This window comes from Salmo salar, chromosome ssa24 (assembly GCF_905237065.1).
Source record: "Salmo salar chromosome ssa24, Ssal_v3.1, whole genome shotgun sequence".
NCBI classification, from domain to species: domain Eukaryota; kingdom Metazoa; phylum Chordata; class Actinopteri; order Salmoniformes; family Salmonidae; genus Salmo; species Salmo salar.
This window is the reverse complement of record NC_059465.1, coordinates 28767157-28781869: the sequence shown is the minus strand read 5'-3', so window position 1 is coordinate 28781869 and position 14713 is coordinate 28767157. Positions and strand designations below refer to the sequence as shown.

At 40.9% G+C, this 14713-nt stretch overlaps 1 protein-coding gene across 1 annotated transcript; it reads right to left on the bottom strand.

Annotated features, from left to right (window-relative positions):
- Positions 1-743: 743 nt before the first annotated feature.
- LOC106585707 (annexin A1) lies at positions 744-14348 on the bottom strand. The gene is made up of 13 exons (XM_014172225.2): positions 14179-14348; positions 13335-13406; positions 12858-12948; positions 12114-12208; positions 11823-11936; positions 6804-6894; positions 6630-6709; positions 6390-6446; positions 6209-6302; positions 2595-2690; positions 2163-2221; positions 1748-1870; positions 744-1148 (listed from the first exon to the last, which is right to left on the bottom strand). Exons 2-13 carry the CDS (start codon positions 13392-13394, stop codon positions 1089-1091), a joined length of 1020 nt encoding a protein of 339 aa, XP_014027700.1. The 5' UTR covers positions 13395-13406; positions 14179-14348; the 3' UTR covers positions 744-1088.
- Positions 14349-14713: the final 365 nt, after the last annotated feature.

Genomic DNA, 14713 nt, shown 5'->3' with positions numbered 1-14713 from the left:
CATACCTTTTTCTTTTGTGACCATGTATGTTGCTCATGCGGGAACATCAAAGTAGCAGTTTTTCATCTTTTAATCAAGACACAAACAAGCATCTTTCTCCATTTAGGCCTAATCAAAATGGTTATCAGTAGCCAATATCTGTGGTTCATGACACTGCATTCCTCCATGTCCGTGAGAATGTAGACCTACTGTGTTGAAATTCGTTGAGTTTGAATGTTGTTTCTCTACTCACATGGTTAACAATGTGTTACTGATTAGACTTCCAGGTCTGAACAACACATTTTCGTAACCTTTTGCCTCTGGTGTTTTTTTTACAGGTTTTTCCTCATTGAGATAAAATCTATTTTTCAAAGGAGACCTGGTTCGATTGTTAATTAGGCTTATGTCTATAAGATTGAGAAGTCAGTCGTTTTTTTAAAAGGTGTCTTCTACTTTTCTGTCTTCCTCAAGAAAGGCTTTACATGTAACTGTAGTCTCACGGGACCATCCTTCCAAAGCCTGTCATGCTACTGTAGGCCTAATACACACGTCTATCGAAATTCTAGTGAGATGGATCTTAATTTGTATTACACACCATGTCTGTGTTTTACAATGTTGTAAATGTAACTCATGACATGGTTCGTTCTCGATGGGTCATTATCAAATTATAACTTTTCATAGATAGCATTATTTTGTAGCCTAATTATTAACATGCAATGTTGCATAGAATGAAAAATATATACACACAAATTCAACAGACAATATGGATCCACAAAATGCTTTATTTTCACAAAGGACCAGTTATCCAACCAGGGTACAATGCCACTGTATATTCTTGGTGTGCGATATATTGCACTATGGATCACCAAGTCTGCTGAAGCTAGGCTAAATTATGCAATGCTGCTTAACATGCTAACTGTGCTTATTGCCGTTAGCATGTAGCGAAAATACATCAGGACTGCCATTTCAGATAGTTGTCATGAAACATATTCAGCATTTGGCAAGAGCATTTGAGGCATTGGAGGGGAATGTTTCATCATGTACATTATTCTCCATTGGCACTCATGCACTGTGGTAGACATTGTCTCCTGGTGAGATAAGGGAAAAAGTTAGTTGTCACTTCCACACAGGGCCAGTAAGATCTTCTCATAGTCTCCATTGGTGTCATCCTAAGGGGGTAAGAGAGAGCACAGAGTTACTTTACAAAATATAAATAATGTTTAGACACCAAATTACAAAACTGGGTGGTTCAAGCCCTGAATGCTGATTGGCTGAGGTATACCACGGGTATGACAAAATAGTTATTTTTACTGTCCTAATTACGTTGGTAAAGAGTTTATAATAGCAATATGGCACCTTGGGGGTTTGTGATATATGGCCAATACACCACGGCTAAGAGCTGTGTCCAGGCACTCCGCGTTGCGCGTAAGAACAGCCCTTAGCCATTGTATATTAGCCATATACCACACACCCTCAGGCCTGATTGCTTAAATATAACATATTTTGACAATTATTTTCAGATTCCATATTTCTCCATTTCACACATGGTCAGTCTTCTATCCTATCTCGAATTGGACCCAGAAATCGGAATACTTCATACAATGTGATGTCCTTAAAACTCTGATTAAGCCTATAACTGGGTTTAATCTCTTTCTCAATGGAGGATCTGTTGAAAAAGCTTTAAGGTCTAGTACTATGCTTAATCTGGGTTTGGGAAAACAGTTCCTTGTCTTTTATTGCCACTTTGGCAGTGGAGATGTTTGCTCACCAGAATATCCTGGTAGAGGGTTTTCCCAAACGTCTTCTTGTACTCCTGTTTGATCCGGGCCATGTCCACTTCAGAACGGCTCACCATGACACGGGTCAGAATCTTGGTCCTGGTTCCTTTACCCTGGGGTATGGCACAGGCACACAAACTGAAGATTTATAACCAGATAGTGCAAGGTCCTTAGCTTGAACCGAGATATAATTGTGCTGTCTTGTACAGTATATGTGCATAAACGTTTTCTCTAGTTCTTCTGTGGATTGTCAACTCTTAAAACTGAGACGTATTCATTAGGTAGAAAATTGACAGAAACAGGTAGGGAATACCTGGATGTGTCCAATAAGAAACACATTTTTGCTTTGAAAATGTTTGTCTAGTACATAAAACACACTGTAAGTATGTTTAACAGTAAACAGACCTTCATGGACAAGTTGAGTCTCTCAGCAAAGAAAGCAGGCTTGCTTCCAGCACACTTCACTGAAAGACAGATAGAAAAACCAGTCAGATGACATCATAGAGCAGCATAGACAAGAGGCAGCATTCTCCAAAGCTGTCGCAAGGGTATCGGAATGGCCATGAGGTGACCAGTGCATTGCAGGAGTTGTAGTATAGTGAATGTGCCTTGGATAATGTGCCATCCCATCTTATTTTAGTCTTGAGAGACCAATGTTAATTTGCTCACAGCGTGGGCTTTTTCTGCATGAGGAAAATGAAGGACATAGTGTAATGTTACAGGACTGATGCCCAGTGAAGGGTGTGATACAGCAGAAGACATGGATTGAGAGTGATGCACAGATTATTTAAAGACATTGGAACATTACTAGGCTTGGTCCTGGCAGTGCCATCTCACCTACGGCAGTCAGACAGTTCTCAATGTCTCCCTTCAGTTCCAGGTCGATGGCCTTTGTCACATCCACCTTACTGTACTTGGAGTACTTCTCAAACACTGAGAGAGAGAGAGAAAGAAAGAGAGAAAAATAATGATGTACTTGAAACGCTCACACAGTATCAAGTCATGTGTGGTTGCACATACAGTGTATGAAAAAGGGAAAACCCCACGCACATCTATATTCAAGTAGCATTTGTGCTGCATTGACAAACATTTTGCCCAACTTCAGTGTCTAACTGATGACAAAAATAAAGAACACTAATGTAATTAACAGGTGGTGAGAAAATAAGTGTTTGTGTGTGTGTACTTAAATAATAATTTGGTGGGTGCTTATATTCGTCCTATTTCACACATGTACAAGTGAATATTAGATGCATGTGTGACTTGGAAATGTATTTTTTGCACATCCCAAATCTGAGACAACCTCTCTCTCTCTGTGTGTGTGTGTGAGAGAGAGAGAGACGGGATTCAAGAAGTTGGTCATCTGGCGCTGGTTCCCTCTTCACAGTAGGGATTATTATTATTTCTTCAGAAATTCCTTTGTGAACATTCATGTGCCTTAATAACAAACGTGTATATTTTCTGTAAAATATGAATACATCTGAAACATGTTTAATTACAAGCCTAGTTTAGCCAAGGACAAAGTACTGAGTACACTGGAGCAACGAATTCTACTAGGCCTAACTAAAATTACTCTTTGTGGTTAAATTGTTTAAGCAAAAGATAGACAATTTCATCGCATTTACAGCAGCCAGTCAAGTTGAGCAGGCTCTGTGGTTGTCCCATTAGGCAAGAGATTTTTTTTAAACTGAACACAGAATTCCAGCAGCCGAACAGTGCTACATTGGGGCGTCGCAAAAGCAGCAGATTTTTTTTTACATTAGTGTCTAGTTTGAGAAACAGACGCCTCACAAGTCCTCAACTGGCAGTTTCATTAAAACAGTACCCGCAAAACACCAGTCTCAACGGCAACAGTGAAGAAGGGACGGAGTCGCCAGGATGCTGGCCTTCTAGGCAGAGTTGCAAAGAAAGAGCCATATCTCAGACTGGCCAATAAAAAGAAAAGATTAAGATTGGCAAAAGAACACAGACACTGGACATAGGAACTATACCTAGATGGCCAGCATCCATGAGTCCCTTCTTCACTGTTGACGCTGAGACTGGTGTTTTGAAGGTACTATTTAATGAAGCTGCCAGTTGAGGACTTGAGGCGTCAGTGTCCAGTTTGAGAAACACTAATGTACTTGTCCTCTTGCGCAATTGTGCACCGGGGCCTCCCACTCTTTCTATTCTGGTTAGAGCTAGTTTGCTCTGCTCTGTTCTGTGAAGGGAGTAGTACATTGCATTGTACGAGATCTTCAGTTTCTCACATGGAATAGCCTTAATTTCTCAGAACAAGAATAGATTGACGAGTTTCAGAAGAAAGGTCTTTGTTTCTGGACATTTTGAGCCTGTAATTGAACCCACAAATGCTGATGCTCCAGATATTCAACTAGTCTAAAGAAGGCCAGTTTTATTGCTTCTTTGAATCAGCACAACAGTTTTCAGCTGTGCTAACATAATTGCAAAAGGGTCTTCTAATGACCAATTAGCCTTTTAAAATGATAAATTAAAACGCAACGTTCCATTGGAACACAGGAGTGATGGTTGCTGATAATGGGCCTCTGTACTACTATGTAGATATTCCTTTTGTTTTTAAATCTGCCGTTTCCAGCTACAATAGTCATTTACAACATTAAAACCTGTTGGGGCTAGGGGGCAGTATTTTCACGGCCGGATAAAAAAAAAACATACCCGATTTAAACTGGTTACTACTCTTGCCCAGAAATGAGAATATGCATATAATTTGTAGATTTGGATAGAAAACACTAAAGTTTATAAAACTGTTTGAATGGTGTCTGTCAGTATAACAGAACTCATATGGCAGGCCAAAACCTGAGAAGATTCCATACAGGAAGTGCCCTGTCTGACAATTTGTTGTCCTTCTGTTGCGTCTCTATCGAAAATACAGCATCTGTGCTGTAACGTGACACTTTCTAAGGCTTCCATTGGCTCTCTAAAGCCACCAGAAAGTGGAATGGGGTGTCTGCTGTCTCTGGGCAAAGTACAGCAGCTCTGTTTGTGAGTGGTCAGCCTAGGGACAGTGAGACTGAGATGCGCGTTCACGAGACTTCTCCATTTTTTTTCTTTCAGCCTTTGAATGAATACAACGTTGCCCGGTTGGAATATTATCGCTATTTTACGAGAAATATAGCATAAAAATGGATTTTAAACAGCATTTGACATGCTTCTAAGTACGGTAATGGAATATTTAGACATTTTTTGTCACGAAATGCGCTCGCGCGTTACCCTTCGGATAGTGACCTGAACGCACGAACAAAACGGAGGTATTTGGATACAACTATGGATTATTTGGAACCAAAACAACATTTGTTGTTGAAGTAGAAGTCCTGGGAGTGCATTCTGATGAAGAACAGCAAAGGTAATCCAATTTTTATAATAGTAATTCTGAGTTTAGTGAGCCCCAAACTTGGTGGGTGTCAAATTAGCTAGCCTGTGATGGCCGAGCTATGTACTCAGAATATTGCAAAATGTGCTTTCGCCGAAAAGCTATTTTAAAATCTGACATAGCGTTTGCATAAAGGAGTTCTGTATCTATAATTCTTAAAATAATTGTTATGCATTTTGTCAACGTTTATCATGAGTAATTTAGTAAATTCACCGGAAGTTTTCGGTGAAACTTCCAGTGAATTTACCACAGAGGAACTCTGGAGCTCTGTCAGAGTGACCATTGGGTTCTTGGTCCATTCCCTGACCAAGGCCCTTCTCCCCCGATTGCTCAGTTTGGCCGGGCGGCCAGATCTAGGAAAGTCTTGTTGGTTCCAAACTTCTTCCAATTAAGAATGGAGGCCACTGTGTTGTTGGGGACCTTCAATGCTGCAGAAATTCTTTGGTACCCTTCCCCAGATCTGTGCCTCGACACAAGCCTGTCTCAGAGCTCTACGGACAATTCCTTCGACCTCATGGTTTGGTTTTTGCTCTGACATTCACTGTCAACTGCGGGACCTTAAAGAGACAGGTTGTGTGCCTTTCCAAATCATGTCCAATTAATTGAATTTACCACAGCTGGACTCCAATCAAGTTGTAGAAACAGCTCAAGGATGATCAATGGGAACAAGATGCACCGGAGCTCAATTTCAAATATCTACTTATGTAAATAAGGTACGTCTGTTTTGTATTTTTAATACATTTGCAAAATTGTCTTAAAACCGGTTTTGACTTTGTCATTATGGGGTATTGTGTGTAAATATTTAATTAACTTTAAAGTAAGGCTGTAACATAACAAAATTCCGGAAAAAGTCAAGGGGTCTGAATACGTTCCGAATGCACTGTATATATGGAAAAATAAATGAAAATCCATTGAAAATTGAAGGACATCTTTCGGTCGACCAAGATTTTTGTTGTTGTTGGGGACACCCCTAGTGGTTTTACAAGTTTATCAACTTTCAAAGCAACATAACTTTCCATGTTTCGATTAGACTTAAGCTCACAGAGCTGTGCCATCACATATTCACCTTGGCGGAGTTGAGAAGCACTTCTGGTTGTCAGAATGTCTATGAAGACAGAGCAGTCTGTTCCCTTCCTCTTCTCTCCAGCCTCATACAGGGCCTATGGACCGATAGAGTAGGCACAGGCATCACATACAGGATTCGCATTACACATTGACTTCTTAAATTCTCTCTCTTTCCTCCATACCCTGGCATCACTGTCAGCAAGTTCCTGGTTCACCATGGTGTCCTCATTCCTAGTAGCCTACAGTATGTGAAGGGGGTGGGTTTATTGTTCCAAACTATTCATCCGAAGTTACACACACACACACACACACACACACACACACACACACACACACACACACACACACACACACACACACACACACACACACACACACACACACACACACACACACACACACACACACACACACACACACACCTTGCAGAGCGAGAGCAGAGCATTCCTGAAGTCTCCACCTGTGTCAGACTTGATGTCATTCTCCAGCTCCTTTTTGTATTCTAGCAAGAAAAAAAGCCATGATTATTGGCTTGTTGTAACTATCACATCACGTACAGGACATTTACATATTGTGGACATAAACATATTACACACCTTCCTTATAGACCTTCTTTATCTCTCTGATCTCTTTATTGGTCCTGGAGGCCAGAATCTCAATCAGAGTATCCTCATCTGTGCCCAATCCCTGAGAGAGATAGGTGAGAGGGGCGAAGGGTCAACAAGGACAAAAGGGTCACATCAGTCAAAGCTGAGACAAAAGAGCCCAGGATCGGATGACACAAACACAAAGAGCAGGACCATGTTAATTATGCCCCAAACGGAACAAAACAGGGGACTACCTGCACTTACAAGTCTACCACTATTCCAGACACCGCACTGCTAGCATATAATATTGTAAAAACCAAATGTTTCCTAGAGCTTGGTGAGAACGTGGTTGTCCTATGGTTATTTTGCATACAACCTTCCGCGAATGGTGCAGGATAGTTGCTTGGCTTTGGAACATTCCCAGCACATTTAAGGAACTTGACATTACCTTAACATTATAGATCGAATTTAGGCCTAATTTCAGTTTGTGACAAAACAAGCAACTATAGCGTAGAGAATCATTGTACCATCGAAACCGCTATGAAATGTGACCCTTTCAGGACGCTAAACGTATGTCGCACGTCACTACAGGAGAGGCATTTCAATATAAACAAATACATTTTCTCAAAATGCATTTTTGGGCAGAAATGTCTTCTGGAACATGTGAACTTTCACGTGCCTTAACAAACATGTATGCCATCTGTAAATACGAATACAATTTTTAAATTACGAGCCTAGTTGGTTTAGCCACGGAAAAAGTGAGGAACCTTCCCGCTAGCCATGAGTGGCTGAGATAATGGATAGGCTGAGAGAAGAGTTCGGATTGATTGGTCTGATATGTAGCATGCTTCGGTCTATAACATGAGCTGCTCAGTATGTGTCGATAATCCTTGCTACCACAGCTTTTTTTTATATATAGAATTTTAGTCATGGAGAACTGCAAAAGTGTTGCTACTGCTCTCAACAACATTGCTGCCCTGAATTTAGCAGGCGCTATCGACAAAGATCAGTGGGAAACGGTTGTGATGGACTACTTTTTGCACAGTCAGTGTAAATCGGAGTGACTTGACAACAGGACAAACAAGTGTTCATCCATGTATACGGGTAAGAGTCTAGCTTCATTTTCAGGTATTATGCGTTTCTAATTTAGTTATAAATGAGTTGTTTTCATTTTAAGTTAAAGCGTACTGTTAGCTAGCTTGCAAAAGAAAGAAAGCTAGCCAGCCAGCAACCTAACGTTAGGTGGATGATCTGCAATCCATTTCCATTGCAAGAACCTAGTTGGTTCGCTTTAGCTACCTGAAAATTCATACTACAGCATTTCATGCATGGTGGCTAGCTACAACAATCCATTTGTACTGTAGCTATGGCTTGGGATTATGGTTTATTGTTCAGCTACCTACCTGTCTAAACAAAAGACTCAACTTCGCCAGACGATTACATATCCCATCAAGTTAGCCAGCTGTGTCTGTGTCACACCCTGACCAAAGAGAGCCTTTTTATTCTCTATTTTGGTTAGGTCGGGGTGTGACTAAGGTGGGTAATCTAGGTTGTTTATTTCTATGTGGGCCTGGTATGGTCCCCAATCAGAGGCAGCCATTTTGTTGTCTCTGATTGGGGATCATATTTAGGCAGCCATTTCCCCACTGTGTTTTGTGGGATCTTGTTTGTGTAGTTGCCTGTGAGCACTTCGTTTGCTTCATGTTTCGTTCGTTCTTCATTTGTTTTTTTTGTGTGTTTCATTCAATAAACATGTGGAACCAATATCACGCTGCGCTTTGGTCCGAATGTTATTACGACGATCGTGACAGTCTGGGGGTGATTATGGTGATCCATTATATTTCATGAACATGTGTACATGTCTAGACAATAGTGACCCATCAACTTAGCTAGATGTGGCTGGGTTGGTGGTTATAGCATTTCTTTCACATGAACCATCAATTTAGACAATATTTGTATAACCATTTCACTGTTCCGTTTACACCTTGATCCTGTACACGTGACAAATACATTTTGATTTAATATACTGTATATTTACCAGAAACGACAATATGAAGAACAGGACCTGCACCAAAGTCAGATTAGGATATAGGCCAAGGACTCGAGTGTATTTTTACTACTATTTTTGATACTACTTTCAGCACTTTTAGTATTGAAATCTTTGGATGTTTACTACACTACCTTACTCACTCTGTTTAGCACATGGCCTCATGTGAATCCTTAAAGAGATGGGTGGGGCTTAAGAGGGTGTGAACGATGCTGAATGGGTGTAGACAAAGAAGAGCTCTCTAGTAGGTGTACCAAAACATTCAAGGACCATTTTCTCAATGCGGAATTACTTTCCCATTGTTTCTCAATTGCAGTGTATGATATACCACTGTAGCTCTGAGTCTGTACTTTTATCCAATGTAAAAAAACACAATTTAAAATGTTGACACATAAGACTGAATTGAGGTGGTGGGTCACAAATATATTTTCCATAACCAATAATATTGTATTTTCAGCCGTATGAAACTGGTGTACAAAAGTAAGATGCAAAAACAAAACTTACCGGTAAGCATAGAAAAAGTGCACATAGAACAGATCTACTGCTTCTTAGAGGCTTGCTTTCAACGAGAATGACAGATGCATAACTCACATTTATATGGGAATTTGATCGGGTCGCCCAAAAAGTTACACAATGCAGCTTTAAATGTATTAATTGGCCACACCTGATCTTAATGAGTGCTTATTTTCGTTTGAAATGGTGTTTGTTTGAATAGACTAAAATTAACCACTTTGTATGCATTATAAAGATATGGCATGGCGCAATGAACTAATTCCATGGATAGAGAACAGAAGATTATAGGTTCGAATCGGACTGACTCCATGCCACAATAAAAAAAAAAAAAAAAGGGTTTGCATGATTAATAATGCCTTAGCAAATGAAGTTCCATGTGTCCTGTGATTGGAGTTAACGCAAACTAAGTTAGCCGTGTTATTATACTGAACAAAAATAAAATGCAACAATTTTAACAATTTGACTGAGTTACAGTTCATATAAGGAAATCAGTCAAATTAAATAAATTCATTAGGGTCTAACTATGAATTTCTCAAGACTGGGAATACAGATATGTAGTTGTTGGTCACAGACGCCTTACAAAAAAGGTGAACGTGAATCAGAAAACCAGTCAGTATCTGTTGTGTCCACCATTTGCCTCATGTAGAACAACATCTACTTCACATAAAGTTGATCAGGCTGTTGATTGTGACCTGTGTAATGTTGTCACACTCCTCTTCAATGGCGGTTCAAAGTTTCTGGATATTGGCGGGAACTAGGACACGCCATCATATAAATCAATCCAGAGCATCGCAAATTTGCTCAATGGTCTGGTGTGTATGCAGGCCATGGAAGAACTGGGACATTTTCAGCTTCCAGGAATTGTGTACAGATCCTTGCGACATGGGGCTGAAACATGGCAGTGGATGAATGGCACAACAATGGGCATCAGGATCTCGTCATTTTATCTACTGTGCATTCAAATGACCATTGATAAAATGCAATTGTGTTCGTTGTCCGTCGCTTACACCTGCCCATACCATAACCCAACAACATCGACATCAACAAATCGCTTACCCACACAACACCATAAACGCTGTCTGCCATCTGCCCGGAACAGTTTAAACCTGGATTAATCCGTGAAGAGCGCACTTCTCCAGCGTGCCAGTGGCCATCGAAGGTGAGCATTTGCCCACTGAAGTCAGTTACGACGCCGAACCTGCAGTCAGGCCAAGACAATGGTGAGGACGATGAGCACGCAGATGAGCTTCCCTGAGACGGTTTCTGAATGTTTGTGCAGGAATTCCTCGGTTGTGCAAACCCAGAGTTTCATCAGCTGTCCGGGTGGCTGGTCTCAGCCGATCCCGCAGGTGAAGAAGCCTGATGGAGGTCGTGGGCTGGCATGGTTACACATGGTCTGCAGTTGCGAGGCCGGTTGTACAATCTGCCAAATTCTCTAAAACAACGTTGGAGGCGGCTTATGGTAGAGAAATGAACATTCAATTCTCTGGCAACAGCTCTGGTGGACATTCTTGCAGTCAGCAAACCAACTGCATGCTCCCTCAAAACTTGAGACCTGTGGCATTGTGTTGTGTGACAAAACGGCACATTTTAGAGTGGATTTTCCTTGTCCCCAGCACAAGGTGCACCTGTGTAATGATAATGCGGTTTAAATCAGCTTATTGATATGCCACACCTGTCAGGTGGATAGATTACCTAAGCAAAGGAGAAATGCTCACTAACAGGGAAGTAAACAAATTTGTTCCAAAAATCTGAAATAACTTTGGGGGGGGGCGTTCAGCTCATGAAACAGAGACCAACACTTTACATGTTGCATTTATAGTTCTGTTCAGTATAAAAAAAGTCTAATTGAAACATGTTCACAGAACGTTATTAAATTACCTTCAAGTAACCTATAATTTACGTTCTCAGAACATTAATAAAACCACCCAGGAAAACTTTAAAGGAACCATAGGAACCTCCCTGCAACCATTTTACCAGTCAGGAAACGTATGGCTTAGTTACCACAACCAATGGGAAACCAAAAACATACATTCCCACAACTTCCTAGAAACCAAATGTGCTAGCTGGGCTCACACACACTGCACATGCACAGACTTGTGTATCGTGAAACTTAAAGTACTGTGAAATTTACAGTAGGTACTCATCACCACTTTTCTTACCGTCTCCTCACATATTAAAACAGTTCCACCCATTGTATAAAGAAGACAGACTGTCATTTTAAAAGTCCCACCGTTATTACACAACACTATAATAAAGCAGAATGAGTCACTATGGGTAGGGTGTTAGGAAGAACGGCAGAACAAGAATACAGGATGACGTCATCACAGCTTCCTCTTTAGAAACAATTCATTACTCTTTAAACATTTGTACAATACAGTATCTGTTACCATCTGTAGTATTGTATATTCTCAGTAGGAGTGAGTGAGTGAGTGAGTGAGTGAGTGAGTGAGTGAGTGCATGTGTACCTTCATGGCCAGTTTGAGCTGTTGGGCGTCATATTGGGCTGGCGTTTTGAGCAGTGCCAGAACCACATCCTCCAGCTCTCCACTTAGGGCTGACTTCAGGGCAGTCTCCAGAGGCTGCAGATAGAGGGTTGATACACACTTCCACAGTCATACACAAGTGTGTGTCTTAGCTTTCCAGGTGGCTGGATTTTGCACGTTTTGCATTGTTCCATTGATCCTGAAGTGCGAATTCCAACGAGTCGCCACCCGCACATGCTAAACCAAACGCACCTAGTGGGTGTCCCGTCTTACCTTGCCACTAGCCTTTTGGTAGCTAGCTTTGATCTGCTGTCTCTGGGCATTGCTCCTCTTCACCAGCACCTCAATGATGGTGTTCTCATCTACACCTAGGTCAGAGACAAGATGGAAGGACTTCTTCAATAGATGGGTTGGCTGACAACGTCACGAAAATGATGAGCGTGCATCGGTGTGGCCAGAAGGTGTGCATTATGATTCTGAATGGTCAGATAGCTAGCAACAAATAACAAAAAGCTGTCATGTAGGGAATCGTGGGTGTCTCGTTTAATATTTTTATTGATACCATGTCTTGTTTTGACTAATGCCCTGTCTATGCTAATATGGCTAAAATTCGCTAGATAGCTAACCAACAACTTAAGACGAAGTATAGCCAATCCCATCTGTTTTGCCACAGCTGTACACTCGTCGGATTTGTTGTTAAACAGCCAACCCGTCTCTAGGAAACACCATTGCCTAGCCTATCCATGAGCCTTTGTCCATTTTTTAACTAACACAAAACAATCTGTGTGGCCCCAGGCTTACGGTGAGAAATCTTTGACTACTCCCCAGCAAAAGACAATAAAAACAGACATGTACACACATGCTCCCATTCCCTCTCAGAATGTCCCCCTATGCTGCCTCATGTTACACACAGAGTGAGTTCTATTCAACTAAGCTTCTCTGCAATGAAACCCATTCAAACATTATTTGTGTGTGTGTGTGTGTGTGTGTGTGTGTGTGTGTGTGTGTCAACCTCACCTTTGGCCTTGATGGCCTTATCCAAGATGCCTGCATCCCCATCGGCACTGAAATGCGGGTAGGGGATCACAGTGCCCTGATTGAGTAAAGTCTGAGACAGAGAACAATTTCATTTAGCTGCCATGCAGTGAATCAATGGATACCTTCACAAAATGTAGAGAATAGTTCCATACAAGGAATAGGGATAGAGGGGGAAAGAGAAGGAATTGTGCAGTTGGTATTTTTGGTTTCTAATGTTTCTGAACCGAAGGGCTCCACCTACTATATTCCTTCTATGAATCACAAGATAAGTATGGTCATCCATCTCTCCTCCCATGACTCTCTCTCAGACTGACCCTCTTTCTTTACCCTCAACATCCATCACTTTTGCTCTCACTCTGTCCCCTCCTCTCTATCTGGCTAGAAATGTACAAACACAGTCTGGTAAATATTTGCAGATTTAAGGCTATTCCTCAAGCAAGTGGAACAGAACCCTACCATGTCATCGGGCATACCCAGATAGACGGTCTGCTCTAGGAAGGCTGCAATGAAGGACATGGTGGAACAGGTCTGCAGAGAGAAACAGGGCGATTCAGTAATAACCACAGTACATTATTAATAATATCCTCTATATTGACACCAAAGTCTATTGAATTTCTAAAATAATTTGAGTTGAAAAGCTCCTTCTTTGATGCCAGAATATGCTACAGTAACAGTACCAGACCATGTATATATTTCTCAAACTGTATTTCATGGACTCATCCCCAACACAAAAGTAAAATGTCTCTGCCTATGATAGGCTGCCACTTAGATCGGCTAATCATCATTCCATAGAATACAATTATATGCCTACAACAACTGGATATAAATGTGTTTGAGGCTGTACAGATTATGTATGTCACTACAGAACAAACTGCCCCATCTACCACACAATGTTAGCAAAAAATCTGGTGATGACCACGCCTAACTGGAATCATTTAGAACTCACTCAAAACTTTAACCGTTTCGTCACTTTTACTCAGTTAGTTCACAATGCTTTTCAAGACGTAACATGATCTGCTCACTCAGGTATATGCAACCGATACAGAAAATAATACATCTAAATAATTCTGAAATGTTACTACTACGCCACAGCCACCCTGGCTACCAGATCGGAGCGACAAAAAAAACAGGGAAGTTAGTTTCCCCATCTAAACACGTTTTCAACGTCCCGAAAAAGGAGAGTTCCTAAATGCAAAATATAAATGGTATGACAACAACAAATTATTGCTATCTAGGATTGGAAGTCGAGGTGCTCAATTTCCTGCAGAAGGTATATTGAATCAAAAATTGGATATCTTACCAGCTGGCCACAGGTAGGGACTGTGAAACTTTCTCAGACTGAGATTGCGGGGGTTGGGAATTTGCACAACCATATATATATATATATATATACACACGAAAAACCCCACCTACAGTAGCAACGGTGCAGCCCACACTCGCAATTCGTACCATTGGACAGGCACTTCTGATTGCAAGACTGCGTAAACGTTTCCATGCACCGCAATAAAGTTGTCAGTAAATTAATAGCAGCCATGTCGAACAAAACTGATAGTCCTGACACAATTTGGTTAAATGAAAACAGATGTGGATTGTTTAGTAAGGTTCCCTCTTGTGTTGATATGAACAAATTCAATATTTAATGTAGACACTATACATTAAAGTAAAATGTGATTTCTTAGCCTATGGAAGTTGTGCTTCGATCTGGTGTTACAATTACCGTTGGCCAAAAGGGGTTCCCTTGATTTTTAAATGAATGATATTGAGTCTTGAAGAATATAACCTATAAATACTTCATGACCTGCGTTACCCATCAGAGCCCAATATATAAGTTTGTT